The sequence below is a fragment of the Arvicola amphibius genome, chromosome 13 (assembly GCF_903992535.2).
Source record: "Arvicola amphibius chromosome 13, mArvAmp1.2, whole genome shotgun sequence".
NCBI lineage: Eukaryota > Metazoa > Chordata > Mammalia > Rodentia > Cricetidae > Arvicola > Arvicola amphibius.
The window spans coordinates 65,576,293-65,603,554 of record NC_052059.1 but is presented as its reverse complement, the minus strand read 5'-3'; the positions used below and the strand labels follow the sequence as shown (position 1 = coordinate 65,603,554).

Sequence of the window (27,262 nt, the reverse complement as noted above, 5' to 3'; positions counted from 1 at the left end):
AGCTTCCACAGCTGGCTGTTTATTTTAATGGTTGACCCAGCCCGTTATTTGCTACCCGCTGGGCGATACAACAGAAGATGCCTTTGGGCGTCAGCTGGGGCTGGAAGCAGAGTGTGTGCTGGGGATGGAGGAGGGGTGAGAACACACAGGTGCAGAGGAAGAAACAGTGCAGAGATCATCTTTGAGCGAACGAGTATCTGTACCTAGCTGCTGTTGTCATCTGACATGGTCCCTAAAATTCATGTTTTGAAAATTTACATGTAGCTGGGCAATGGTGGAACATGCCTCTAATCCAAGCACTCATGAGGCAGAGGCCAGAGACTCTGAGTTTGAGGCCAGCCTGGTCTACAGAGTTTCAAGACAGCCAGGGCTACACAAAGAAACCCTTTCTGGAACCTTCCAACCGCCCCCAAAACCAAACCAAACCAAACCCAGAAAACTTAAGAAGCCAGAGCAGCAGGCTTATGATTATGAGGCAGGGCCGTCGGGCCTCATGAATGAAGTAATGGTCAGTACAGAAGGAACACAGGGAGCAGTGTGGACCCTTTCTACCTTCTACATGTTAGGATGCAGCAAGGGGCCCTTTGGAGTCTCCGAAACAACTTGTGTACTTCATAAATGATATAGCCTTGCCGGGCGGTGGTGGCGCACGCCTTTAATCCCAGCACTCGGGAGGCAGAGGCAGGCGGATCTCTGTGAGTTCGAGACCAGCCTGGTCTACAAGAGCTAGTTCCAGGACAGGCTCTAAAGCTGCAGAGAAACCCTATCACGAAAAACCAAAAAAAAAAAAAAAGATATATAGCCTTAGGGATTCTGACACACCACCACACAACAGACCGAGACAGATGTCTAGGTAAGAACAGACTCCACCGTGCTCAGCATTAGATCTTCCAATTAAGTGATCCTTGGTATAGCTAAAAATACAATGCACTAGGATGCAGTGTCCACTCAAGGAATGTCCACGTGAAAACCACTCTTGGCTAGTGTGGGGACCTGAGATACTTTTTGCTGCTGAAAACCAACAAGGATTTTTTTTGGGGGGGGGGAAGGCATATTTTTAGTGAAATAATTTTTAAAAAATGGCTCTTTGAGTAGCTAAATGACCAGATTTGAGAAATAAGAAAAATGTTTCCTGGCTGTGGTCAGGTTTCCTTCTGAGGTTCTTAAAGGAAAGCATTAATTACTCCTTTCATAACCCAAACAAACTGTGACTATTAACAGATTTAATGACAAACAGTACTGGTAACTACAGAGCTATTAGGGATCTGCATGGATCCGTTCTCAAAGACACCCACGGCTAAACCCTGCAGCACAGTCCCTTAGGCAGGACAAGTACACAAGTATAAACAACAACAGGTTTGCTTAGGGGCACACTGACCTCCTAACTCCTAATCTCCCTTTCAAGGCCAGGCTCAGCATCTGGAATGGCTCCTTCTGCCTCCACTGCTATTCACTGATATTTCTTACAAATCCATCATTTCTGCATCAGACTGAGTTTTAGAAAGTCCCACGTCATTATGTTCTCATTCCATCAAGTTGCCCAAGGATTCCTGTTTTTTGTTATTATTGTTATTTGGTTTTCCCCAATAAAGCAAACTGCTAAATGGGCATGTGACTCACAGAAACTCACAGGAGGTGGTAGAAGGCAGGTGAAGAACGAAACACTAGATGTCCTTTCATGTTAGCATTTTATTTAAACCAATACAAGCACCATGCTTACCAAAGACTCCAAAATAAACATGCGGTATGAACTAGCAGAGACTGAACACAGCTGAAGGAGGAGTGCCAGTTGTTGGTTTTCTTAAACAGTCACGAGAGCTGTGAAAACCCACAAGACTAAACCACTAATGTTTTAAGTCTCCTGAATGAGATTATATTGGACCATCAAAATCAATGGGACTTGCCCTGGCATGTTGGTGATCTCAAACAATATTCAAGTATTTATATTCTAAAAAGCAAGAAACTGTTTCTATCACAGGCTTAGTGTAACTGTTTTAAACATTGCAGGAATATGCTCACTGATCTGAAATGTCAATGGCCTGGCAAACATTTGCCTTGGAACCATCAGCACGAAGAGGCCTGGGAGATTATTTACATTCTTCCAGAAATACAAAATAAGATTCATCTAGAAATGTTCACAACATTTCTTCACATAAGTTGTAAAGGCTCAAACTTTACGGATTCCAGTATTATCAGTCTAGAGAACAAATAAGGAATACAACCATATTAACACGCAATAGAACTGATAGAATATACTCTACTCTCTACTTCCCAAATATTGGCATTTCAACCCTTATGAAAATATCTATTCACTAGTCCATATACAGACTGATGCCCTCACACGAGTTTACAAGTGTCCAAACATTTCTTATGTGCACCTTCCTTAGTTTCTGTCTGGGTGGGATAAGAGCCAAGTTTAATTTGGCAATAAACTCCTCTAACTGGAAACCCATTAGTGAAAGTGTCAGACAGGATACAGTTTATGGCTAAGTTTATGGCTAAGTTTGGCTCCTGAAAATAGGAGACAAAAAGGGAGGGGAAATGCTCACACACATTTGCTACAAATTATTTCGAATGACAAACAATCCAGTAACACCCCTCACACAAGAGAACGTTTAACTGCACTAGGCATCCAGTAAACTCTTCAGATAGACAATTCCAACAGAGTGTAGAAGTCAACTAAACAAAACAGTCAAACAGCTTTTCCCTAACATAACTGCTTCAATATCAGAACAAAGTGATTACTGTTCAAAACTCAGACATTTTGGAATTTCAGCACAGTAACCTGAGAATACCTTTCTTCATACATCACCCATGTTATCACAAAGACTGTATGAAATATACCTTGTAATTCTTAGTTGGCTCTGACATTAGATGTTATGCACAATTTAGAGAAGATCAGAAATTTCTGAACCAATGCTGACTTAGAAAACGAAAGAGGTTCCTAGAAAGAGTGGCTTCCAAAAAGGAAAAATTAAGATTTAAGGCTGAGTAGGAATGGTTGTTTCAGAAAGACATGGAGTGTAAAAAAAGCTGGAATTATGGAATTGGGACATACTCTTTATGGAAAGGTAGAAAAGTAATAAAAATACTTTAAAAGAATGTAAATTTTAGCTAAATGGAAATGTACATAAATATTTGAGGAATACTTTGAAGCATTGGACTTACAAACCTGCGTTAAGGACAGGTAGAATAAAAATGTTCTTTTGATGACCCAATCCAATGTGCTGCCTTCCAAAAGGCACACTTACTGGGAAGGGCTGGAAAAGCTCAAGAAGCAAGCTGCTGGCAGCCGCGGTGCTGCTGCTGGAGACTGGAGAGTCCTGTGCACGGCAGGCCAGTGCCCTCGACCTGATGGAAGACCTCAAGATTTCCAAAACTAAGTTAAATGTGCAAGCCAGAAGAAGGCACCGTGTTAAAATGTGCACGCCTGTGGCACTGCTCTCAGCAGCACACTTACGCAGCCAGCTGACACAAAACCTTATTTGCTTCATTCAAAAACATTAAAGTCACTCTCTACTTGGATCTTATTTGCTTTCTGTAGGATTATAAGCAAGCTATTCTCTAGCCATAACAAAAAACCTGCATAGTATCTCAAACTTCTTGGGTGAACTTTTCTCATTCTCTGGAAACCGAAATAAAGGACCTTTTCCATTCATGAGCCAATGCAAACACCTCCTTTAGCACTTGCAATTGCTTCCTGACATACAGGTTAATGAGCACACAGCTGGGACCACAACACATGCCATTCCACTGTGAAAGTCCAACTACCTTTCCTCCAGTAAAGCTGGCACAGAACCCTAAGCAAGACAAAAAGTATGCAATGAACTGCACCAACGTAAAAATGCTTTTGCTAGGGTTTTGTTTTTGTTTTTTGTTTTGATTTTTTGAGATAGGGCTTCTCTGTGTACCCTGGTTGTTTTGGAACTAGCTCTGTGGACCAGGTTGGCCTCGACCTCAGAGATCCGCCTGCCTCTGCCTCCCAAGTGTTAGAATTAAAGGCATGTGCATTACTACTGCCCAGCTCAAAATGATTACCTTCTTAATATAAGAATTTGATCAGCCTCTATAGTCTCTCTACTTTTCTCTTTAAATCAAATAACCATTCATCAGTTTCTTACATGTTTTCTTAAGTGTAATGTAATAACTGCAAGTAGATTAGAAGTCTTGCTTCCTAACAATGGTGCTACCATCTAACATGACTGGCTTTGTCCATAATAGAATTTCTTCTGACATTTAGAATAAATTGATATGTTGCTATTAACTATGACCAACATTTTAAGTAATGCTTACATATGGCACAAAACTAATAGTAATTATACCACAAATCATAATTCTCACCTACCACATATTCATGACTTTGGGCAGATAGTTGGAATTTTAAAAATAACAAGTTGGTTTTATTACAAACTTCAGTTATACATATTAGAAAATTGTTTTACTTGAGCCTTTTAAAAAAGTATTAATTTTGCCAAATTTAGAATACTGGCAGTGTAGAAGTCTTAAACTAATGGTAATGCTGACAAATCAAAGGCACAGTATTAACATATTTAAAACGGTGCTCACAAGACATTAGGAGGCGCTTTATAGTGTTACCAAGCCACATTCTAAGTTCCCTATTAGTGACATAATCAGGAATGAAGCCCTTGATTACATAACTCACCAGTTTCTAAGACTAGGATTCTATTTCTCATAAGAAGAAAACCTAATAATCCTAACTCTACCATAAAACCCAACTCACAGACCTTAAGAATGAGTGATTGATATAGTTTCTACGCTTGATTACAAAGCTACATGAAACCAGGAGAGAAGGAAAACTTAAGGTAAGTGCAACAGAGGTTCTACTAAATCACTGCTCTTGGCTCAGAACCGGCCAGGTTGAGACTTTAGCCCAGAGGAACCTGGACGGCGTGACAAGTGATGGAGTGCTGTTTGCACTTACAGACTGCCCGTGCCCAGGGTGGGCAAAGGAGGACCTGCTGTCTACCGCAGCCTAATACCCACCTTCCTCTAGTGTCTGCAAACAGTACATCCTGAACCATAAGTCACAGAAATTAGTCACGAGGGTGCACATCACCCCTGGAGAAAAGTGTCCAGCTAACAATGACAAACACAAGGCCACACATCACAAAGTTCCATTACTATGAAGATGATTTCCCCTTTGTTCAAACTGCACAAATGAAGAAGTTTTCTTTACTGCAGGAAACAAACTGTAAGTAACAGTGCATTCTGAGGCATAAATTAACTATTTATGTCTGGTTCCAGTATGGTCAGGTTAATACATAAATACTTTAGAAACACAGAAGTTCGCACTAGTGGAAAAACCCAAGTTTCTCACGTAGCCATTCTTCAGTTAGGTCTTCGGTGTTTCTTATTTCAAATACCTTAAGGAAGGAAAAAACAAACAAACTGAAGTCACAGTCCATTCCTCTAAAAACCAAACCCTACATTGCACTGAGTATTAAATACCACGTTCCGTTTCCTTCATATTGGTCATGACAATGACTTAATCTGAGTAAATCAGATGTGCCTTCTCAGCAATATTTAACTCCTTTAAGTGCTAAATACTTAAGTTACTAAAGTATAGCGATCAAGATGGCATAAAACCTGCACTCTTAGAACCACAAATTCTAAACCAGTACATACATGCTCAAAGAGTAATTCTGTAAACCTTGTCCATTAGAAAAGACAGCCAAGCATACATATCTAAAAATCAACCCAGCAAGGAGCTGAAGAAACATAAGGCCACGCTTTCACAGTCTGAGTATCAGATGCTAACACCAGCTGTTGACTAATTTGATGAGGCTACACTAAAGTCCAAAGCTACAGTTCTCCAGCAGAAATCGGAATTCAGCCCAGGGAGCACAAGGCTAGAGGGAGGTGAAGTTACAGCAAACAGATGGGATCTAGAACCAGATGTAAATCGGAATCTTAGCTCTAACTAACACACAACCCTGAACAGGTCATTCATCTTCTGATCCTGCTTTTCTTTCTACCTTTACTGACACTTGTGTGTGTGTGTGTGCAAGCACATGTGTGCACATATGAGGCATAGTATGTGTATGGAGGCCAGAGAAGAACTTGCAGAAGTTGGTTCTCTATTTCTACCATGCGTGTTCTAGGGATCAAACTCAAGATTATGAGGCTTGGTGCTAAGTCGCATTATCCAATGAGTCTGCTGATGACCGTCAATCCCAACACCTGTACAGAGCGAGATGCCAGCAGCTGTAAGAGTCATGTGCAGACTGCATGTCAGGTCTAGTACATTATGGTGCAGACAGTAGCAAAGACCTAATAGCTTTGCGGTTACCATGACCTTTCTTTGCTTTTCTCCTTCTTCTTTTAGGATAATCTCATTATGTGGCCCAAAGTAGCCTTGAACCCCCAGTGCTGGGTTTACAGGCATATACCACTATGTGAAGCTACTCACATTTTGAAAGTTACCTTTTTAAAAATCAAATTATTTTAAAAACACATTTTGATTCAAAGATTACTATGGTTCTCTTCCTCCTAGTACAAAGTTTTATTCTATGCAGCACATTAGTCACAGGTCTTCAGCTAGCGAGAATCCGTTTGCAGTTGCTGCCTAGTTGTGCTGTTCGCTATAGGAGGCATGTCGGGCACAGACACTACCTTGGTCAGCTCAGCAGTCTGGACCAGCTTGTTCTTACTCCCTGCGTACATCATCTGCTGCTCAGGCTTGCACCCTGAAAGACACAGCACAGAAACAAAGGTCTTTCACAAAGATCTGGTTACTAAGTTTACAGAAGCTTTGATCTAAATGTATATGGCTACACTGTAATTCTTCCATGCATACTGTCTACACAAAGACAGACAACTCAAGGTTAAAATGGGTCTAGGTCTCCAGTGGACACTTAAAAACTTTATTCAGCACTATTTTAACTATGATAGTACAAGGACCATCTTCAAGATTACAGGCAGATCCCTCGTACCTCCTTTTACAAAGATAAACATACGCGTAGTACCACAGCCGCACAAAGATCACATACTTAACAAGACTAAAATATATACTTCTGATTCTAAAAGGTGCCATTATATTTCTGAATCATGAGAATGTATGACTGAACTCAGCAATTACACTTCTAGGAATTAACCGGCAGAGATAAGTGCATCCTGAGAGACAACACTTTATGGTACCAGCTCTAGAGTGTATAAGGTGTGTGCACAAACACACACATCAACCGACCTCAGTTTAGGCTACTCAACAACTTCATTTTTATACATAGCAAAAGGCGGTTCAATTGGATCAAAGCCAAGTAGACATTATTAAAGAAAGTGACTTACCAACGGGGCTGGAGAAAATGAAGCACAGAGGGTAAGAGACTCTCCCGTCGTCATGCTGGTATTTATAACTATACACAATGAAGGTTTTTCTCAAGTTAAAGAAACTAAAGCCCCTGCTCTAAGACAAGCAACCATCAACACCCGGAGCTAGAGAATGGCCTTATTCATTCAATCTAACACCACACTTTTGATATCAGTCTACAAAACAGACCCCAGGGACAAATTATAAAATCATGCAGCCTCTCAAAAAGAAACTTGATAAAAGTCCAGCTTTAATTTTTCTTTATCAGTTTTAACTATGTGCACATTAAAGAAAATTTTTTAAAACAAAATCTAAATGTATCAACTTTCCTTGTCCGTGTCTACGACACACGTAGGTATTGTAACTGGGCTGTGGCCTTGGTGTTTTTTAGCGTCTTAGTCAGCACAATACACCAGCGGGTCTCAGTCTTTTATTTAGTCCTCTGCTCACAGCTGTCCTCCGTCTCCCCTCACCATCCTCTTCCTCCCCCAACAGTCCTCCCATTCTCTTTGCAGGCCATATAAAATATATCTGTTGAAAGCTGAACAAATGGGTTCATAAACAAAATCCTGATGACTAACAAAAATTGTCCCAAACCACTCAGAAAAGGATATCGAGGTTGCCGCTCAGGCAGTTCATCTTTAAGTTCATCTGGGGAGATGCCCTGGCAGCACGGAGAAAAGAAACTTTGAAGCATGTCCTTACCCAAAGATCCCCGGAGCACCCAATCTGCTAAGAGCTAGGAATTCGCTATCACATCACAAAAGCATTTCTATTAACAAAACACGGGGCTAAAGGACAGTGTTCCTACTGTGCTCATGTTCCACTGTCGGGAAACACCCGCAGAGGAAACAGCAACTCCTCTAACCCCTCCAGTGGCCGGCTTTAGTTTGACAGCACTCTGTGCACAGCTCGGTACAGACCGCCAGCTCCTACTTACCATGCTGGATCTCACTGGTGCTTTACAGAAGGCAGTTAAATCAGCAAGACAATGTGGAACCAATAGTTAGCCCATGCTTTTCATGCATAATTAGCACATATTTAAGGAGGTCCAGAACGTGTTTTAGTACACGTAACAAACATGGCATTGTTTAGACAACAGTAATGGCTTAACTATAAAAATTGTATTTAGCACATTGAACAAACCTCAAGCTCCTCATCCAGGACCACCAGGCGTTTATCTTTGTCAATCTTCACTATAAGGAAAACAGTGTAAGTAAAGCGTGACTCCAGGTGACCTAGAGTACCCAGCCCATGCAACCCATGCAGCTCTAGTCTGGATGGAGGGAGGGGAGCACCTATAACTAAGACATCAAGAAACACAGCATAAATACATGAGGTATCAGCTTTTCTACTTCCGGGTACAATTCCCAACACGGAACTTGCTTATTTATTATTTAGACTCTTATCAACTCCTCACATGGATGGAGAACTTCATGACTCCAGAGTATCTTTCGAAATAAAAAGAGGCTTGGAAGAGTAACTCTGACCAAGACTCTATGTGCAACATGGTTAGAATTGCCAAAGAAGAGCTGGCCACGGCTCAGAAGAGAGAAACCCCAAGACCTCATCTTCTCCAACATTATAATTTCATGGCATATGGTCATTAGTCTAAGGAAGTGAATTACCAATCCCACCTCTGTTCAAATATATTCAAATATAAATGATATAATTCAAACCCAAATCAAAGTAAACTTAGGTCACCTATGCCTTTATTCTTGTTTATCTGTGTAAAGAATAAACTATGTTGGAGTTTGTACTGAATTCACATTAAATCCTATGGACATACAGTGTGACTTCAAACAGCCTCATCTGTTGGGGTAAACAGCACTATTACATTTTCCCTATTAAGAACCATATGGCCATTAAAAAAAAAAACATAAAAAGGGACTGAAGAGATGGTTCAGCGGTTAAGAGCACTGGCTGCTCTTCCGGAAGTCCTGAGTTCAATTCCCAGTCTCCCAGCAACCACATGGTGGCTCACAACCACCTATAATGGGGTCTGATGCCCTCTTCTGGCATGCAGACATACATGTAGAGCACTCATACAGCAAAAATAATAAACAAAAGAACCATAAGACCACATGATAGTATTTATTTATAACAGAATCAAAATTCATAAGGTGTCACCAGCTGACGTAACACCGCCTGCCTGATGGATCTGTTAGGCCAGGTCTATACTTTCACACCTTCAGTCCCTCAACCTTCCTTCACCTAAATCATTGCCCACAAAGTATTAGCTATGAAAACAGGAAAAGCCCTCTCCACAAATGTAATGTACAGTTAGAAGGCCGATGCTGAACTTTACCATTTGGGTGTGAATGTTAGCCCCCTGAGAAAGACAAAAGTCACTACAAATGGGGACCTCATTCCTAAGGGACCAAGACAACCAGCTTCTCCTGAGCGGAGTTGGCAGTGACCTGGGGGGTGGGAGGGAGGAAGCACGAGCACGTTCTTAACTTGCAGAGGTGGCAGTGACAAGTACAGCGGATGGGAGAACTGTTACTTTCTAAAGGCTCGGCACAGTCAAAGGAACTGCAGGAGAACACAAACCACATCATAGAGTTTCGAGGCAACTTCAGCTTACTTATAATGGCAGCATTGTGGGTTTCTTTTCGAAAACGAAACTTTCTCAGCTTTTCCACTAAATCTTCAGCAACATCACAAACCACCAAAGACTCACTCTACAAGAGAGAGGATACATACACTTAAAATGCCATGACTTCAATATTTGTGCGCGTTAAAGAACTTTCAGATCTACTGACTTTTGGATCTACATGAATTAGTCATATCTATTCATCTCTAGTGTGAGCTTCACTTTAATCCTGTTTGGTTAATAAATATTTCAAAAACCAAGCACATACTAAGAAGCATTTTCTGTGAAGTGGGAGGTAGGGCAGAAACATAAAGTGAAGGACCATCAGCTGCGTCAGAGAAGCAAGCACAGGATTTCACACTGCATGGCAAGAACAGGAAAATCATTTTACTTTTTGGAGTTTCACAATTATGAAGAAAATAAAAAACAAACCTAACAGTAAAAATGAACAATTTATATCTTAGTTGACTACAAAGATATAAAATTAGCAACTAAGAATGTACAAAAGTAGAGCTGGAGAGATGGCTCAGCAGTTAAGAGCACTGGCTACTCTTCTAGAGGTTCTGGGTTCAGTTCTCAGCACCCACACTGGTGACTCACAACCATCTGTAATGAGATCTGGTGTCTCTTCTAGTTGGCATGAAGAGAGAGCACTCATGCATGTAAAATACATACATAAATAAATCTTTAGCTGGGAAGTGGTGGTGCACACCTTTAATCCCAGCACTCAGGAGACAGAGGCAGGTAGATCTCTGAGTTCGAGGCCAGCCTAGTTTACAGAGCAAGTTCCAGGACAGCCAGGGCTACAAAAAGAAACCCTGTCTTTAAAAAACAACAAAAGAATGTACAAAAAGACAGGCAATACTCTGGTGACTGCTCAGTCCGATCCCCCTTGTAGTATACTCAATAATCTATTTCCTTGTAAAAGAGGAACAAATGTACAAAAGCAAAAGCAGATGAAATAAATATAAAAGCCAAAAGAAATGCTTAGAGAGCATGAAGAAATAATAACATCTTCCCCAGAAATCATCAAATGCTTTCTTCTTTTAGTGGTGCAATTTATCACCACAAACAAGGGGACAGAAATAGTTTTATATTTTTATTTAGCTCTGTTTTTGCTTTTTGTTTTGTTCTGTTTGTGAATCTTGGTAAGTAGCCCAGGCTGACCTTGAACTTACAACCCTCTTGCCTCAGTGTCCTAAATGCTAGCATTATAGGGCATGGCTATGACATCCAGCTAGCTGTTTTGTTTTTTAGTTAGCTGGCTTTGTCTTCAGGTGCACAGATAGAAATTCTATGTGCACATACATCCATTTATGTGAATTTGGGCATACATGTGTCACAATGTACACGTGGTGGTCAGAGGATGACTTTGGGTACTAGTCTTAGCCTTCCACTATCTGAAACAGGATCCCTCTGCATACTATGTGAAAAGGTTAGCTAGCCAGTGAGCTTCTGTGCATTCTCCTGCCTCTGCCTCCCACCTGGCTGTTGGATCACTGAGATTATGGCTTTTCATAGTTCCAGTGCTTCAAACTCAGATCCTGTGTTTATACAGTAATTACTTTAAATACTCACCCATCAAACCAGCCCTCAGCTGACTGGTATTTGACAGGATTCCGCCCCCCACCCCAAGCTGGCTCAAACTTGTGATCCTCCTTGCTTTAGCCCCTCCAGTAGTATAGATATTGCAAGTGTGTGCCACCATGCCATGCTGTGATGCTTATAGTGGTAAAACTGCAAAATCAGCCAGACGTGATGGTGGACACCTTTTATGCCAGCACTAGAGAGAAGAAGCAGGAAGATCTCTGAGTCTGGGAAAGGTTGGAGCTACAGAGTCCTGCAAAGCACACCATGTGGAGAACAGAACAGTGAAACCCTATGCATTAATCATTCGGCTCCAACCACTGCCACTGCATTCGTGGCCCACAGGACACCACTAAGCCCAGTGGACAGTCTCACCCAAAGGCTACAGGTCATTCACCTGGAAACACTGTACTATTCGCCACTTGAAGACATCATGTGTCATGAGAAACAAACATTGTAGTCGTTCTGCTTGAAAACCCCTCCCTGAATCCTAGTCTCCACCACCCAACTAATGCCCAAATCCCTCACTGTTTTACAGTTTTTACAGTTGGTTTGAGTCAAGCTGCAAAAAGTTCACTTACTTTGGACTTTTCATATGAGTTTCCCCTTCCTCATCAGGAAAATCTGGACAATACTCATCAGAACCTCAAAGCACCAAGGCTTCCAATCTTAAGTTTGAAAAAAAAAGTAATGGAAGCCTGGGTGCTTGATCCTCTGTTGGACTAAAGACAGCGCCCACTAAAGCAGGAAATAGCTATCACTTTAACTGTCCTTAAAATTCTGAACTCTGATATCAGTAAGCTGTGACGTGTGTCATAGAATGTGCAATTACACAATCAATCAGGAAGTATATGCCAGCCAAGGGCACTAGCCAACAAATCCACTGCTGGGATATATGTTTAGTCTTCTACCTGTTTTTAGAGAGATGCTAAGTCATAGGGAACTTCTGAAGCTAAGATTCAATCTTCTTTGATCAAAAATATAATGACGTTAATAAAAACTTGTGATTTTTATTTAGACAAAACCAATTTGACATATGAGTCTTACCTTTCAGCTCTAATAATGAGAGCCACAAGTATAAGCGTGACATCACAGGGCCAGGAACCCATGAAAACACGTTCAATGTGTAACTCGATTTGGTAGCTACTTGCCTCATGTGACCCCCAGCACGGTGAAAAAGATGAAAACATGCTTTAATTTAATTTGTGTAATTCAGTGTGTTTCTCCCTTCCCAAAGCCACAAGACCCCATTCTACAAGAAAGACTCAGAAACCAGGAGTGGTGGCACATGTCTGTCGTTTCAGCACTTAGAGGCTGAGGCAGGAGGATCAACTGTCTCTTCTAAAAAGGAAAGGGCGGGGAGAGAAGAGAATGGACTTACTCATGTTTACATTTGGAAGTGGTTAAGAATGAGTACATGGCTATAGAGACAAATCTAGGTAGTAAATGTTCCTTTTACTGGTGCACTCAATAAATGAAAGTGGTAAGTGCTAGCTTACATGATAGTCTAGTAGAGAAGAGACCTATATCAAAAAGACCAGGCAAAAATTTGTAGACTGGTCCCTATGATAGATGCTAGCACGGAGAAGCACAGGCGCTTTGAGAAGTGACGGTGGTGAAGAACACCACAGTCACAGGAAAAGCCATCTAGAGTGACTGAAGTGAGCATAGCAGCCCAAATCATGAGACCATAGTGTGACTCAGCTGCCCACGATCAACAGGAGCGAGGACCAAGGCTATGGCCTGGAGGCACTCAGATATCTATTCCATGGCAAATCGAAGCTGTCAACACGCTTTAAGTATTATGGGGAACGCAAACACGGCCATATTTGAATTCTGATAAGATCATATTTGTTTTGATATGCAGCAAACAGCCAGAGAGCCAGGAAGAACACAGCAGCACCAGTTACCATTTCGGATAAGAGATGGCAAGTGGCTGAGGCTGAAATCAGCAGAAGAAAACAACTGAGGAACATCAGTTAAGTTACTGTGTTTGGAGCACAAGGCTGATTCCTGGTTTGTGCTCCACACCATATCACCTACACTAACACCATCCCCATTTAGCAGGAAATGTTAAGGCTCAGAAAGGCTACAAGCAAATCTAAGACATACAGGTAGTGGACCCGGGAAGCAACCAGGTAGCCTGGCAGCTATAGCTCTTTCCCTTAGTCACTACATAGGAATTGGGCTAGATTCAATATGGAGGAAATAAAGGCTTACAAAGACAACTTCTAGACTTCTGGCTTGTGGAACAGACACAAATGGCACCTTTAGTCAAGTTACAGAATTATGGCTGAATGAAGATCAGATGTGGAGGCAGGGGGACTAGGACTCAAGAGCCTCTGTGGTATCTGTGTGGTGAAGTGTTTCCTGAGTATATTTGTTTTGTTTTGTTTTTCAGCGTTTCTCTGTAGCTTTGGAGTTTATTCTGGAACTACCTCTTGTAGACCAGGCTGGCCTCGAACTCACAGAGATCCCTCTACCTCTGCCTCCCGAGTGCTGGGATTAAAGGCATACGCCATCACCGCCCAGCTTTGTTTCCTGAGTATATTAACCAAAAAGTGGAATATCACTTCTGGTTGGATCTCAGAAGTAAGGTCAGAGATAGGAACTCATAGGTCAACTCAAAGTAGGCGGTAACCGGAGGGAGGAATTCAGCAAAAGGAAATACAACAGAAAATGAAGCTTCAGGATGGAGCCTAGCTAGGGTTCTTATGAGCACAGTCCAGGAAATGGAGACAGGAATCCAAGGAAAACAGATGCATGCATCAGCAGGAGGAGGAGGAAAGGTCAGGAGTTCTGAATCCCAGAAGCTTAGGGAGAAGCATGGCGAAAGGAATGCTTCTAAGAGGAGTGTCAGCACCCTGGAATGTGGTTTAAAGGTCGTAATGATGAAAACCCACGACTTTCCTGGGTTCAATGACCACGACAAGACCCGCTAGCGGCTAGCAGCTAGATGGAAGTGGTTCCCAAGAGAGGAGTTACAGAAAACAACAGTGTTCTTCTGTTGCTGTTTCCATGGAACTTGACCCAAGTATTTTAAAAAGCACGTTGGGAAGGATCCAGAAGATCCTTGATGGTAACTGACTTAATTTTCCACTTTTATCTTTACGCTTGGGGTCCATCGTCAAGGAGAACTAAAGCCACAGACCCAGACATAGCAAAACTAAATCTCTGACAGTTGCTTACAGGCGAAACCATAGAACCTCCGGTCACATGGGTTCCAATGGCCTCGACTTGAGGAATGCAGGAATCGGGTTCTATACAGCGGGAAACTGAGGGATGCAAGCAGAAAGAAGCCTGGGCGAGGGCAGAATGCCATCGGAACCCAAGCGCTCGCCGCCAACGCCGCCCCTCGGGTCCTGCCCGTCCCGCCGCGGGGACCACAAGGGCCAGACCCCTGTCCACGGAGGCCACGTTCTAACCGGCGGCCCGCGGCGGGGGTGTCGTCCCGGACGCCGCTGGAAGTCGGGAAGGGCCCGCGAGCCCGCCCTGGCCCGCGGTGCCGCCCTCCGCGCCACTCACCATTTTCCTTCCGGCCGTCAGCGGCCCGTCGCTGCAGGATCTCTCGGGCCCCTTTAAGAATGGCTCGGCAGCCACCTCCCTTCCTGCCTTGGCTGGCGCCCGGCTCAGCCTCCCCCACCTAGCTACGCGGCTGCTGCGGTCCGCACGTGACTGCGGACGGCGGGAGGCGAGGCCCAAAATTCAGCAGAACGCGTGCGCTAGCGTTTCCAGTGCTTCTTAAGGAAGTATGTTTTGTTCCGCCCTCCCAGTTACCATGGAATGAGCCCACCCTCGAGGCGCAGGTTCTTGGCACCTTTAAATTTTCTACAAGTCTCAATGGCAGAAATTTCATGATGACAAACCCGAGTCAACGATTTTAGTGCTAAATGTGCCTGTTGATAACAGCTTACTTCCAGATTTAATGCTTTTCAATCGTAGGCACGGTTTCCATCCTTCCACCTATCCCAGAGCGCCGTTCCTGAACCTGCCTGCTTTCCAGAATTTGCTCACATTTTTTTTCCAACTAGAATTCATATACTGAATAAATGGTGATCGGTGTTGACTATGAGAACTCTTACTTTCAAGTCACTGCCAAATTGAATTCTGAAACTGAAGTATGAAGTTATAACCTTTTTATTTTATTACTACTGGTATTTCGAAACAAAGATAAATTTGTCCTCCTATGAAAGAATACGAGATACAAAAAAAGGCTATGTGGATGAAAGGGTTGGCAACTTTACGGAAAAAGTTTGTGAGAGATTTTTTAAACACTTCTATTTAATATCCCTTTGGAACTTTCTCCTTGGTCATGAAGAAGTAATTATTATCCTCAAAAAAATTACTAGAATTGTGGCATCAGAAATTCAAAAGAAAATCAAGAAAGAATGGGGGTTGACGAGACGGCTCAGCGGTTAAAAGCATTGGTTCTCTCGGACCCTGGTTGGCTCTCCAGAACCCATCCACGTGGTCTCTCACAGTGTAACTCCAGCTCCGGGGGTCCAAGGTACTCTTCTGGCCTCCAGGGCCCCTGCATTCACGTGGTGCAAGCAGGCAGAACACCCATACACACAAAGTAATAAAATAATTTTTTTCAAAAAGAGCCGAAGACTGGAAATAAGGGAGAGAGGAAAGAAAAAAAGAAAAGCAAGCAACAACTTTGATTTCTAAAATTAGAGTTTTGGTTCTCCAAAACACAATCACATTAAAAAAAAAAAAAAAACCCAGACATCTTCTTTTCTTTCTACTTTTCTTTTAAATTTTATTTATTTATTTTATGTATGAGTGCTCTGTTTTCATGTACACCTATATGTCAGAAGAGGGCATCAGATCCCATTATAGATGGCTGGGAGTCAGCCTGTGGTTGCTGGGAACTGAACTCAATCTCTGGAAGAGCAGCCAATGTTCTTAACAGCTGAGCCATTGCTTCAGCCCTAGAAAACCAGACATTTTCAAAACAAGGGGTCATATACAATTTTGAAGCCATGTTAGCATTTTTTTAAAATCCAGATATTGGTAATGGTATATATTTCCTACATACCACACCTTAGGGAAGCTGAGACAAAGTCATTAGCAGGAAGGAAAAGCATTTTGCTTTGGATCTGTGGAAACTGGGAAGAACGGCTTTATTTCTACAGAACCTTACTTCCTGCCCTCCAGCCTGAAATGGCAGAGGGGAAGGTATAGTCATAGAAGGATCCAAGTTGGTGGGGTATTAGAGAAAATCCTCTTCTCTGGGGAGAGGCCTTGAATTTGAATCTATACCATTTTTAATATGGTAGAGATGTATTTAGTGGCAGAAGGGGTCTAATCTGCTATCTTAAGATACCTCTGAACCCAGCTGGGACATGTAGAAGAATCTACATGTTCCTATAACATGCCCCCTTCCCCAGTAAAGCAGAGACAAGCAGTCTAGCAGGCCTGTGGAGCTTAGGGGTTATAAGCTCCTGGGGGTTTTCCTGACACAGGTCAATGGCTGGAACCCCAGATCTCAGCAGTAGGGATGCTCTAGAACAGAAAGTCAAAAGCTTTCTTCAACTTGGTGAGGACCTATGTGTGGTACAGAGCTGAGCTCTCATTGTCCTGCCCCAGCCACCGCAAGGTCCCGTGAGCACTTACTGTCATCAGATTATCATTTTAGGAGAGACAAGAGACAAGGGAAGAAAGGAAGGGAAAGACCGAGAATTTTCTTGAAAGAGACCAGATTCTTAAAAGGGGAAATTCAGGAAAACCCAATTCCCTTTTTAAAGTCTTCATGGATGTGTGTGTGTGTTCATGTGTGTGCCACAGGGCATGTCTCCCAAGTCACATGGAGGTCAGAGGACAAGGTCAGGCGTCAGCCCTCGGCTTCCATCTGGTGGGTCACAGGAGCTTCTTGTTGCTGGTCCACATGCCAGGCTACCTGGCTCGAGACCTTCTGAGGATCTGCTTGTCTTTTCGCCTTGCCACAGAACCGCTGGATCACACACTCAGTCTGGCTTTCGCATGGATTCCTGGGATCTGAAATGATGCCCTCACCGTTGTGCAGGCCAGCCCTTTCCTCACGGAGCTGTCACCCAGACCCAAATATTAATAAGACGCTCAGTTTATAAACTAAGTTCCCATTGCTCTCTCTTCCTTCACACCCATACTATTTGGAATGGGAGTAGTGTTCAAGAACAAAACTAGATCAGTTAGGGCTGACTGGCGAGATGGCTCAACCAATAAATTGCTTGCATATCGGTGAGAGTCTGTCATTCTAGGACTGAGAAGACGGTGGGTGGTGATGAACAATGATGTAGAAGTGTAAGCCAAATAAATCCTTTTCTCCCCAGAACTAGCTCTTGTAGACCAGGCTGGCCTCGAACTCCCAGAGATCTGCCTGCCTCTGCCTCCTGAGTGCTGGGATTAAAGGCGTGCACCACCACCGCCCAGCCCCAATTTGATTTTTGGTCATGGTGTTTCATCACAGCTATAGTAACTCTAACTAGGACAATAGGTATAGCCAACTCTGGAATCTGCACATAGTTTATTTCATTAATTTTAAGATTAGCCATCTTTTTAGCTAAACAAAATAATGCTTGCCTGTAGTCCTAGCTCCTTTGGAGGCTAAGACAGGGGACTGCATGAGCTCAAGAGTTCAAGATAGACTGGGTGACATAGCTAGTAAGTCCCCATCTTTTTCTTTTTTAAGAATTGTAATTTAAGATTTACAATGTCTATGTATGTATAGTGTGATATAGATATAGATAAGTTGGATTGTTGTGAATCTTGGTTAATGATATTAATTTAAGGTCAATCTTGTTATATGTATTTCTGATCTTGATTAAGGTATTGTGATTGTGTAGTTCTTTTAAGAATGTAATGTATAATTAGGAAATATAGGTTGTTAATGGATAATCATTGATAATAGTAAAGCTTATAGTCATGTTAGATTTTCTAGATATATAGAGATATATTTTAGTTAGATAGGCATACTTCATATCTTCCAAAGACTACAGAATATGGCATTTTAAATGTTTTCATAACTTAGGACTTTTCATGACAATGAGACACATCTGCTCCTGGCAGCACCAATGTACTTCAAGAAGATGATGGGCATCGAAGAGGATCCTTATGGAGTTTGATAGCAATTTGCGCAAGAAACTGCTCTTGCCTGGACTGTTGCATAAACTGGAAACAAAGAACCCACAGAGAGAGGACTGCTGAACTTAACTAAATGTGAGATGATTCTTTGGGGTTCCTGATTCAAGAAAGAGTCTGCAAGACATTCTGAAGGACACAGCAGATAGTGACTGAACTGCCTTCGAAATTTCCTGCTGCATAGAAATGTCTCTGGATACTATGGGCCTGAAGGCTGAAGATGGATGCCCCAATGGTACAGAGGAACTTTGGGTGACTGTCCAGGCAGCAAGTTGTCTCTGTTATTTCTAGAGTTTGGAAGTTGTTTATTTCTTGTTTACTTAGGTAATATTATATCCTTCTGGAGTCTTTGATGGAGTTGAAGAATAAATAGATAGTTATAGTTTTCCTTAGTTATGATAAAAGATAAAATAGATATAAATATTGTAACTGTAATTCTTACTTGATAACTGTTTTATTATATGTAATTCTGCTGTTAAAGTTAAAGCCTTCTTTTTGTTTAAACAGAAAAAGGGGAAATGATGTGGGAAGGTCTTCTGTTTTAATAAAGAAACTGCCTTGGCCAGCCCTTAGGTGGGTGGAGTAGACAGAACAGGGAAAAGGAAGTGAGGTAGACGGCTCAGATAATTGCCCTGCCTCTACAACCAGATGCGATGAAGCCAGCCACCAGGTCAGACGTGCTGAATCTTTCCTGGTAAGACACCATTCGTGGTGTTACACAGATTATTCAATATGGGTTAGTCAAGATGTGAGTAAGAGGCTGAAAATAATGGGCCAGGCAGTATTTAAAAGAATACAATTTGTGTGTTATTATTTTGGGGCATAAGCTAGCCGGTGGCCAGGAGCTGGGAGGATGAAAAGCAGGCCTGACCGTCTGCTCCCCACTACAATAGTGTGAGTGCAAATGCCTGCAGAGGCCAGAAGGCTGCATCAGATTCCTGGGAGCTGTTATTCTCGATGGTTGCGATGGTTGCGCGCTGCCGCTGAGTGCCGCTCTGCCAGAGCAGTCAGTGCTGTCAGCTCTCTCTAGCCACTTCAGTCCCCATCTTTAAAATAGGGGAGGGGGAGTTGGAGAGATGTCTCAGAGGTTAAGAGCACTGGTGGCTTTTCCAGAGGTCCTGAGTTCCATGAGGTGGCTCACAGCCGTCATCTTCTGACACCAAGGTGTACACACACAGAGAGTGTGTACCCTTAGCACTCCCCATCCCCCCCCCCCCCCCACACTCTACACTGCTGTGGCATCAGGACCTGGAAGGTTCCACCATCCACTTTTATTCTCATCGGCAGGGTGAATTTGAAGCTTGAAGTACTCTAGTTTGAATTAAGCTCACGTTTTGAGGGGAACCTTGCCAGGCCTTATACTTACCTTCCTCATTGCCACTCAGTATTTACACTGTTAGAATGGATCTCCCAAATTGATTTCATAAACCTGCATCCATCACCATTGTGTGTAGATGATTAGTAATACATTCCATTTAAGATCTGTGCTTAGAGAAGAACAGGTGAGGGGCAACAGGGTGAAGGGAGAGAATCTGTTAGAGCATAATTAGGTACATTTTGTAGCCCCAAATTCTAATTGTTCTTAATAATAAAAACCCAGAGGTAGCTATCAGGGTGAAAGCTGAGCGATCAGAGAAGCAGAGCAGCCAGCCATGGGAGAGTTCTTACCTCTACTAATGCTCAGACCAAAGGGGCGATCCTATCTCTACCAAACCTCACACTGCACCCATCTCTATGATCCTCAGACTCAATGCTGAGACTGAATCCTCAGACTGCATCCGAGCTCCTGTCTCTTCCTGCCTTATGTTCCTCTCTCCACCCAGCCATATCACTCCGTCTCCACCTCCCAAGTGCTGGGATTAAAGGTGTGAGCCACCAGCCTGACTCTGTTTCTCTTTGAGACTGGCTCAATCTAGTGTAGTCCAGGGTGGCTTTGAAATCACAGAGACCTCCCTCCCAAGTGCTGGGATTAAAGGTATGTGCCACAACGGCCTGGCCTCTTGGATAACTAGTGATTTCGCTCTGCACTCTGGTCTTCAGACAAGTTTGATTTCTTAGATTACAAACAAAATATCACTACAACATTCTTTTACTTGCAGAACTCAGAACCTCAGTTCCTATTTCTCTTCTGTGCTCACATGCTATGATTAAATTCTACAAACCTTGCCTAGGACAGACCTCTAGTTTTCTCTGCATCTCCTTTTTTAAGTATTAGAACTCTGGTCTTTAACTAAACACATGATTTCCTTGAGCAAAGCCTATAGTTTTTTAAACTTCCTTGTAGAACGAAGCAGCGGGGCTGTGTCCCGCCACCCGGCCGCAGGCTAGCTTTACACCCGAAATAATTACACGGAAACTGTATTCTTTTAAAACACTGCCTGGCCCATTATCTGTAGCCTCTTATTGGCTAATTCTCACATCTTGCTTTAACCCATATTTAGTAATCTGGGTAGCACCACGAGTTGTGGCTTACCAGGAGAGATCTTAACCTGCGTCCATCTTGGAGAGGAGCAGCATGGAGACTCCTATGGCGACTGCCTGAAGCGTCTCCCCAACTCTACTTCCTTGTTCCCACAATTCTGTTCTGTCTACTCCACCTACCTAATTTTCTGTCTCTTAAAGGGCCAAGGCAGTTTTCTTTATTAATTAACCAATGAAAGAAACATAGACAGATAACTCTCCTCCATCATTTCCCCTTTTTCTGTTTAAACAAAAAAGAAAGGCTTTAACATAGTAAAATTACATGTAACAAAACAGTTATCAAGCAAGAATTACAGTTACAATATTTAAATATATTTTATCTTTTATCATAACTAAGGAAATCTATAACTATCTATTTATTCTTCAACTCCATCAAAGACTCCAGAAGGATATAATATTACCTAAGTAAACAAGTCATATGCAACTTTCAAACTCTAGAAATGACAGAGACAACTGGCTGCCTGGACAGTCACCCAAAGTTCCTCTGTACCGTTGGGGCATCCATCTTCGGCCTTCAGGCCCATAGTGTCCAGCAGACATTTCCATGAAGCAGGAAATTTCAAAGACAGTTCAGTCACTTTCTACTGTGTCCTGCAGAACGTCTCGCAGACTCTTTCATGAATCAGGAACCCCGAAAGACCATCTCACCTTTAGGCAAGTTCAGCAGTCCTCTCTCTGCAGGTTCTTTGTGTCCAGTTTATGGAACAGTCCAGCCAAGAGCAGTTTCTTGCCCAAATGGCTAACAAACTCCATAAGTAGCCTCTTCGATGCCCATCTTCCTCTCGAAGTAGATTGGTGCTGCCAGGAGCAGACGTGTCTCATTGTCATGAAAAACCCTAAGTTATTAAAACATTAAATGCCATATTCTGCAGTCTTTGAAAGATATGAAGAATGTCTATCTAACTGAAATATATCTCTACATATCTAGAAAATCTAATAACATGACTACAAGCTTAACTATTATCAATGATTATCCATTAACAATCTATATTTCCTAATTATACATTACATTTTAAAATGAACTACACAATCACAATAGCTTAATCAAGATCAGAAATACATATACATATAACAAAATTGTCCTTAAAATCCATACCAATGCAAATTATTCATATCTATATCATCTCCCCCTTTAAATGTAAAAGAACATTTATAAACAATATTTGGGAAAATGGGCGCAGTTTTTTCTCTCCAAACTGCTTCCTGCTGAATGGGGGCGCTGTTATTTAGGTCTTTTATGGTGTAACCTGTGTGCTAGGTTCCTCTCAGTTGGCAGTTGAGCGAAGTAATTTTTTGAAGATGTTCATAGCAACCTTTCAGGAGGGCGTGGTCTATCATACCATATTGGGATAGAAGCAATCCACAGAGTCTCGTCCTCTGTGAAAACAAAAGAAGAAACTCTTTTCCAAAGCATCATGTTCTTAGATCCAAATCCTGAAGTCATACCATTAAGATGTCCATTCTGGTCTAGCCTGGCAGCCCATATAATGAAATGTCTCTCTGTATTTAGCTCCTTTACAGTCAAAAATTTCAAAGAAAACACAATAAAATACACAATCCAGACTCTCTGTGAATTTTCCATTTTTACGTGGCTTATTTTCATTCTATCACTTTACTTTATTCTGTCTCTTTAAAGACTTTACCTTTTTTTTTAAAGGCATTAACTTTATTTTCTATATTTTCTTCTTCTCTCTCAAGCCTACATACATTCATCCAACATTGTGACTCATTTAAAAGTCTTTTATGTCTGAATCTATCCTATTGTGAATCTGTAATTTTTTTACTGTCGAGAAACATGTTTGATTTGAGCCTTTACATTGCTAAGCGCTTAAGACTCTAAGCTGTGACATTCCTAGGTCAAAAACAGGTACTGTGAGCTTGCCACGCCCAGTCCAACATGGTGGAGCCGCTTATGACTCTGAATTGGTTACACCTCTGAGCTGCAGAGCAGCATGCTGCTCTGAATGTTGGCTCCACCTCTCTCCAATTTCAAAATGGAGGACGTACCATTTTCTGCTAGCTCTGGGGCTGCCAGGTAGGAGCCACACTCAGCACTTTAACTCTGAGACTGAGCGTGCAGCACAGAAACTCTTTTCATCCAAGTTACAATCAAATCTGACCGCAGAGCACTGTGCAGTCTGAAAACATCTCTCTGTATGGCGGCAGAAAACCGCCATGTTCTCCCGCTCGCCTAAGCCTGATTCCGCCATCTGCCCAGGTACAGGCGGGGAGCAGTGAGCCATTGGCATGGTCTCAGAGCACTTTCTTTCCGATCCCAAGCAGGCACACAAACATTCAGTCCATAAAAGCCACTGAAATGCTTTAAAGCCAGAGTTCGCACTGGCAGCACAGCACCAGGAAGCCGCGTTTTAAAATGACTCAGTTTTTTCTCTGCCGCTATTGCCGAAACAGGAAATCTCTCTACGGCACGTCCAGGCAAACAGCAAAAAACTGTGTTAAACTCTTTCTCTCCTTTATTTAAAGCCAACTCAGGTTTTTAAGTGGATTTAGTCACCACGTTGGAGCGCCAATCTGTTGAAAGAACGGCGGGGCTGTGTCCCGCCACCCGGCCGCAGGCTAGCTTTACACCTGAAATAATTACACGGAAACTGTATTCTTTTAAAACACTGCCTGGCCCATTATCTGTAGCCTCTTATTGGCTAATTCTCACATCTTGCTTTAACCCATATTTAGTAATCTGGGTAGCACCACGAGGTGTGGCTTACCAGGAGAGATCTTAACCTGCGTCCATCTCGGAGAGCAGCAGCATGGAGACTCCTATGGCGACTGCCTGAAGCGTCTCCCCAACTCTACTTCCTTGTTCCCACAATTCTGTTCTGTCTACTCCACCTACCTAATTTTCTGTCTCTTAAAGGGCCAAGGCAGTTTTCTTTATTAATTAACCAATGAAAGAAACATAGACAGATAACTCTCCTCCATCACTTCCTTACAGCTAAATTCGGACATAAGGCTGAATTGTGGTCAATGGAATATGTAATATGTCCCTAGAACTTTCTTCAGTGGAAGTTGCCTCTCTTTTTTTCCTCCTCTGTGCTAACAAGGATGCAGACATGGTGATAGCCCCTGGATCAACCATATTAGATCATGGAAAGACCTGAGGAATAGGGGTCTGAATAGTGGAATCAAATAGAAGGAGTCTGGGTTCCTCCCACAACAGAACACAGTCTTGGCTTTTCATTGCTAAGACAACTTTCAGAGGAAATTGTAATTATATCTCTCTTGGTTTTCTGTTATTCACAGAAGAAAAAAAAACTTCTAAGTAGAATCTACTTTTCTGAAAGTCCTTGTCACTATCTTAAGAAGAATTAGCAAGATTTCTTACCTGGCCTTTTGAAATAATCTGGTAGTTGATGTCCCATTACTTACACACACCCTGCTGTCCTTCCCATCAGTTATTTTGTACACTAGCCATAGTGATTTATTAAAATTTCAGATACATTGTCAGTCTTGTGTTTCAATTGTTCTTATAGGGTACAGGCAAGCAGTTAACATGCAAGACTCCTATTTGACCAGGGCCCTACATTTTTCCTAGTTCTTCATACTTCACCCTAACCTTTCAGTTTCTCAACTTCCATCTCCGGGCCTTTGTCTGTGTTAAAGTGACAGATGTGCCCAACTTTTTGCCATTGCAACACAATGTTGCAATTTACAAAGTTCATGCTGGAGAACTGCATTAATAGAGTTAGAAAAAAAATACAAAAGAAACATTCTATCTGTCTCCAGACAAGGTTTCACACAACCCAGGCTGGCCTCAGACTCACAATGTAGCGAAGTATAACTTTGAACTTCTGAGCTCCACCTCCCTTGGGCTGGAATTAGAGCTATGCACCACTGTGCCTGGTTTTAGTAAGTACTGAGAATAGAGCCCAGTCTTAAGTATGCCAGTTAGTGTTCGATCAGCTACATCCCCAGTCCTCATACTATTTCGTGTAAGCTTACAGTCTTTTGTTGTGGTTGGGATGCAGCCATAGCTCTCCTTGTCTGTTTGCATCCTGCAGGAGCAGGTTAGACAGGCTGAGTCTTCCTCTCCTGTTCCTTACACCGGCAAGCCTGCTCCTGTCAGATCTCATGCCAAGCATCTGCTTTCTATCTATCTACCTCGTATTCTTCCATCTCCCCCACTTTAAGTCTGCACAGTCCCTTGTTCCTCTTCTAACAGAATGTGGCATGTTGCCTTTATTTTGTTGAAAGCTCTTTGGTTGATGTGTATCTTTTTCCAGTAGATGATGTGTTTGCTTTTAAACCACAGTGACAACACTCCCGGGAGAAACAAGAGCGGAGGTTCATTTGGCTCATGGTTTCAGAGGTATCAGCATATGCCTGCTGACTCCGCTGTTTCATGGTTAGAACAGAATATCATGGTAGCAGGGTATGGCAGATCAAAGCTGATCAATCCATAGCAGCCAGGAAAGAGATGGAGAAAGGGATAAGAAATGGCTATTCCCGTGGCTATTACTCCAGTGACCAGCTAACTCCAACTAGGCCCTACCTCTGAAAGATTCCACCACTGCATAGTAATGTCATCAAATTATGAACCCATCAATAGGGTTAGTCTGTGGTTAAGTTAAAGTTCCCACAATCCAATCTCCCTCTCTCTCTCTCTCTCTCTCTCTCTCTCTCTCTCTCTCTCCCCTCCAGGGCTTCTCTCTGGCTGTCCTTGAACTCACTATGTAGACCAGACTGGACTTGGACTCACAGAAATCCACCTGTCTCTGCTTCCCTGAGTGCTGGGATTAAAGGCATGTGCTATCATCAACCAGTATACTGAATTTTTGTTTATTTGTTTATTTTGAGCCAGGATTTCACTATACAGTTCTGGCTGGCATGGAATTTGATGTGTAGACCAAGCTGGCTTTGAACTCACAGATTCCCCTATGCTCCCTCCTGTGTGCTGGGATTTGAAGTGTGCACACCACGCCCAGGCAATGCAGTCATCTTTAATGATCAGATCCACCAGCAGGGATCAGTCCTTTAACACTGCCTTCGGAGGGACACTTTAAGTCCAAGATAGTGCCATTGCCATCCTCCTCTACCTACTGTCCTTGCCTTCTACCATAGGGCTCCAGGGGACTCAAGCTGGCTGTCAGGCACGGTGGCAAGGGTGTTTAGGCATCTTAAATCTTTTTACTGTAGGTCAACGGAGTTTGAGCAAGAGCAAAATCCCATCTCTGTGTTTAATGTTTGACTTTACCTGCAATTTTCTACATTTTTTGTTTCATGATATTCCTTTTTGTTTCATTGCAATAAAGTTGCCTTCTGATTGGCCAAGAGTTTTGTTAAAGCTGCAGCTGAAATGGTGTGACTGTATACTTGATACAGCATTTCTACTCTCAAGTCTCTAGAACACATTTCAAAAGTCCCACCTTAGTGATATGCCCTAAAGAAATAATTTAGCTTTATGGAGGTTCACTATAGTGCTTGGTATAGTAATGGAAACATTTCCAACGATGAGCACAGATTTATATAACATAACCTTTACAAGTTAATATCTACTAATGAAAAATTATATAGAAAACAAGCTTCTCAAATAGCAGTACTCCAGAAAATACAATGGTTATTCGGTCAAGGCCATTAGACAAAGCCAACTCATCTTTTTGAAGCAGGAATTTCCTGTTGACTTATTTTCAGGGCAATGGCAGGGACCTTTATTTATGTTCCTAATGCCCACTCTCCCATTCTTCCTCCCTAACAGACTGGGATTTGCGGTGGGAGGTGTTTCTCCCACCTCCAGGTGTGAGTAGGGCTTTTGGGCTCTAGTAAAATAGATACAAGTGGTTTTATGAGAGCCCTATGGGATGCTGCTTTGGCACACTGACAGGGGTGAGGAAAGGGAGCAGATGTTAAGCTACTTCCTGTACTTAAAATAGTCTCCTTCAGCTAACATCCACTTATGAATGAGTACATACCACATTTGTCCCTCTGGTTCTGGGTTACCTCACTCAGGATGGTTTTTGTCTAGTTCCATCCATTTGTATGCAAATTTCAAGATGTCATTTTTTTTTTTTTCTGCTGAGTAGTATTCTATTGATCTTGCCTGGAAGTGAAGTGTCAGACTTTGTAGACACCCCATGAGAGGCCTTACCCTTCCAGAAGAGTAGTTGGGGTGGAGTGGGAGGAGGGGAGAGAGT

At 42.4% G+C, this 27,262-nt stretch overlaps 1 protein-coding gene across 2 annotated transcripts; it reads right to left on the bottom strand.

Annotated features, from left to right (window-relative positions):
* Window positions 1-1,671: 1,671 nt before the first annotated feature.
* Gmfb (glia maturation factor beta) lies at window positions 1,672-15,186 on the bottom strand. Of its 2 annotated transcripts, none has more exons than XM_038309983.1 (7): window positions 15,036-15,186; window positions 9,915-10,011; window positions 8,474-8,523; window positions 7,942-7,991; window positions 7,306-7,391; window positions 6,634-6,707; window positions 1,672-5,384 (listed from the first exon to the last, which is right to left on the bottom strand). In XM_038309983.1, the coding sequence occupies exons 1-7, from the start codon at window positions 15,036-15,038 to the stop codon at window positions 5,313-5,315; spliced, it is 432 nt and encodes a 143-aa protein (XP_038165911.1). In that variant the 5' UTR covers window positions 15,039-15,186; the 3' UTR covers window positions 1,672-5,312. The 2 variants fall into 2 exon arrangements, with proteins under 2 accessions (XP_038165911.1, XP_038165912.1); XM_038309984.1 differs by having other exon boundaries at window positions 7,306-7,388.
* Window positions 15,187-27,262: the final 12,076 nt, after the last annotated feature.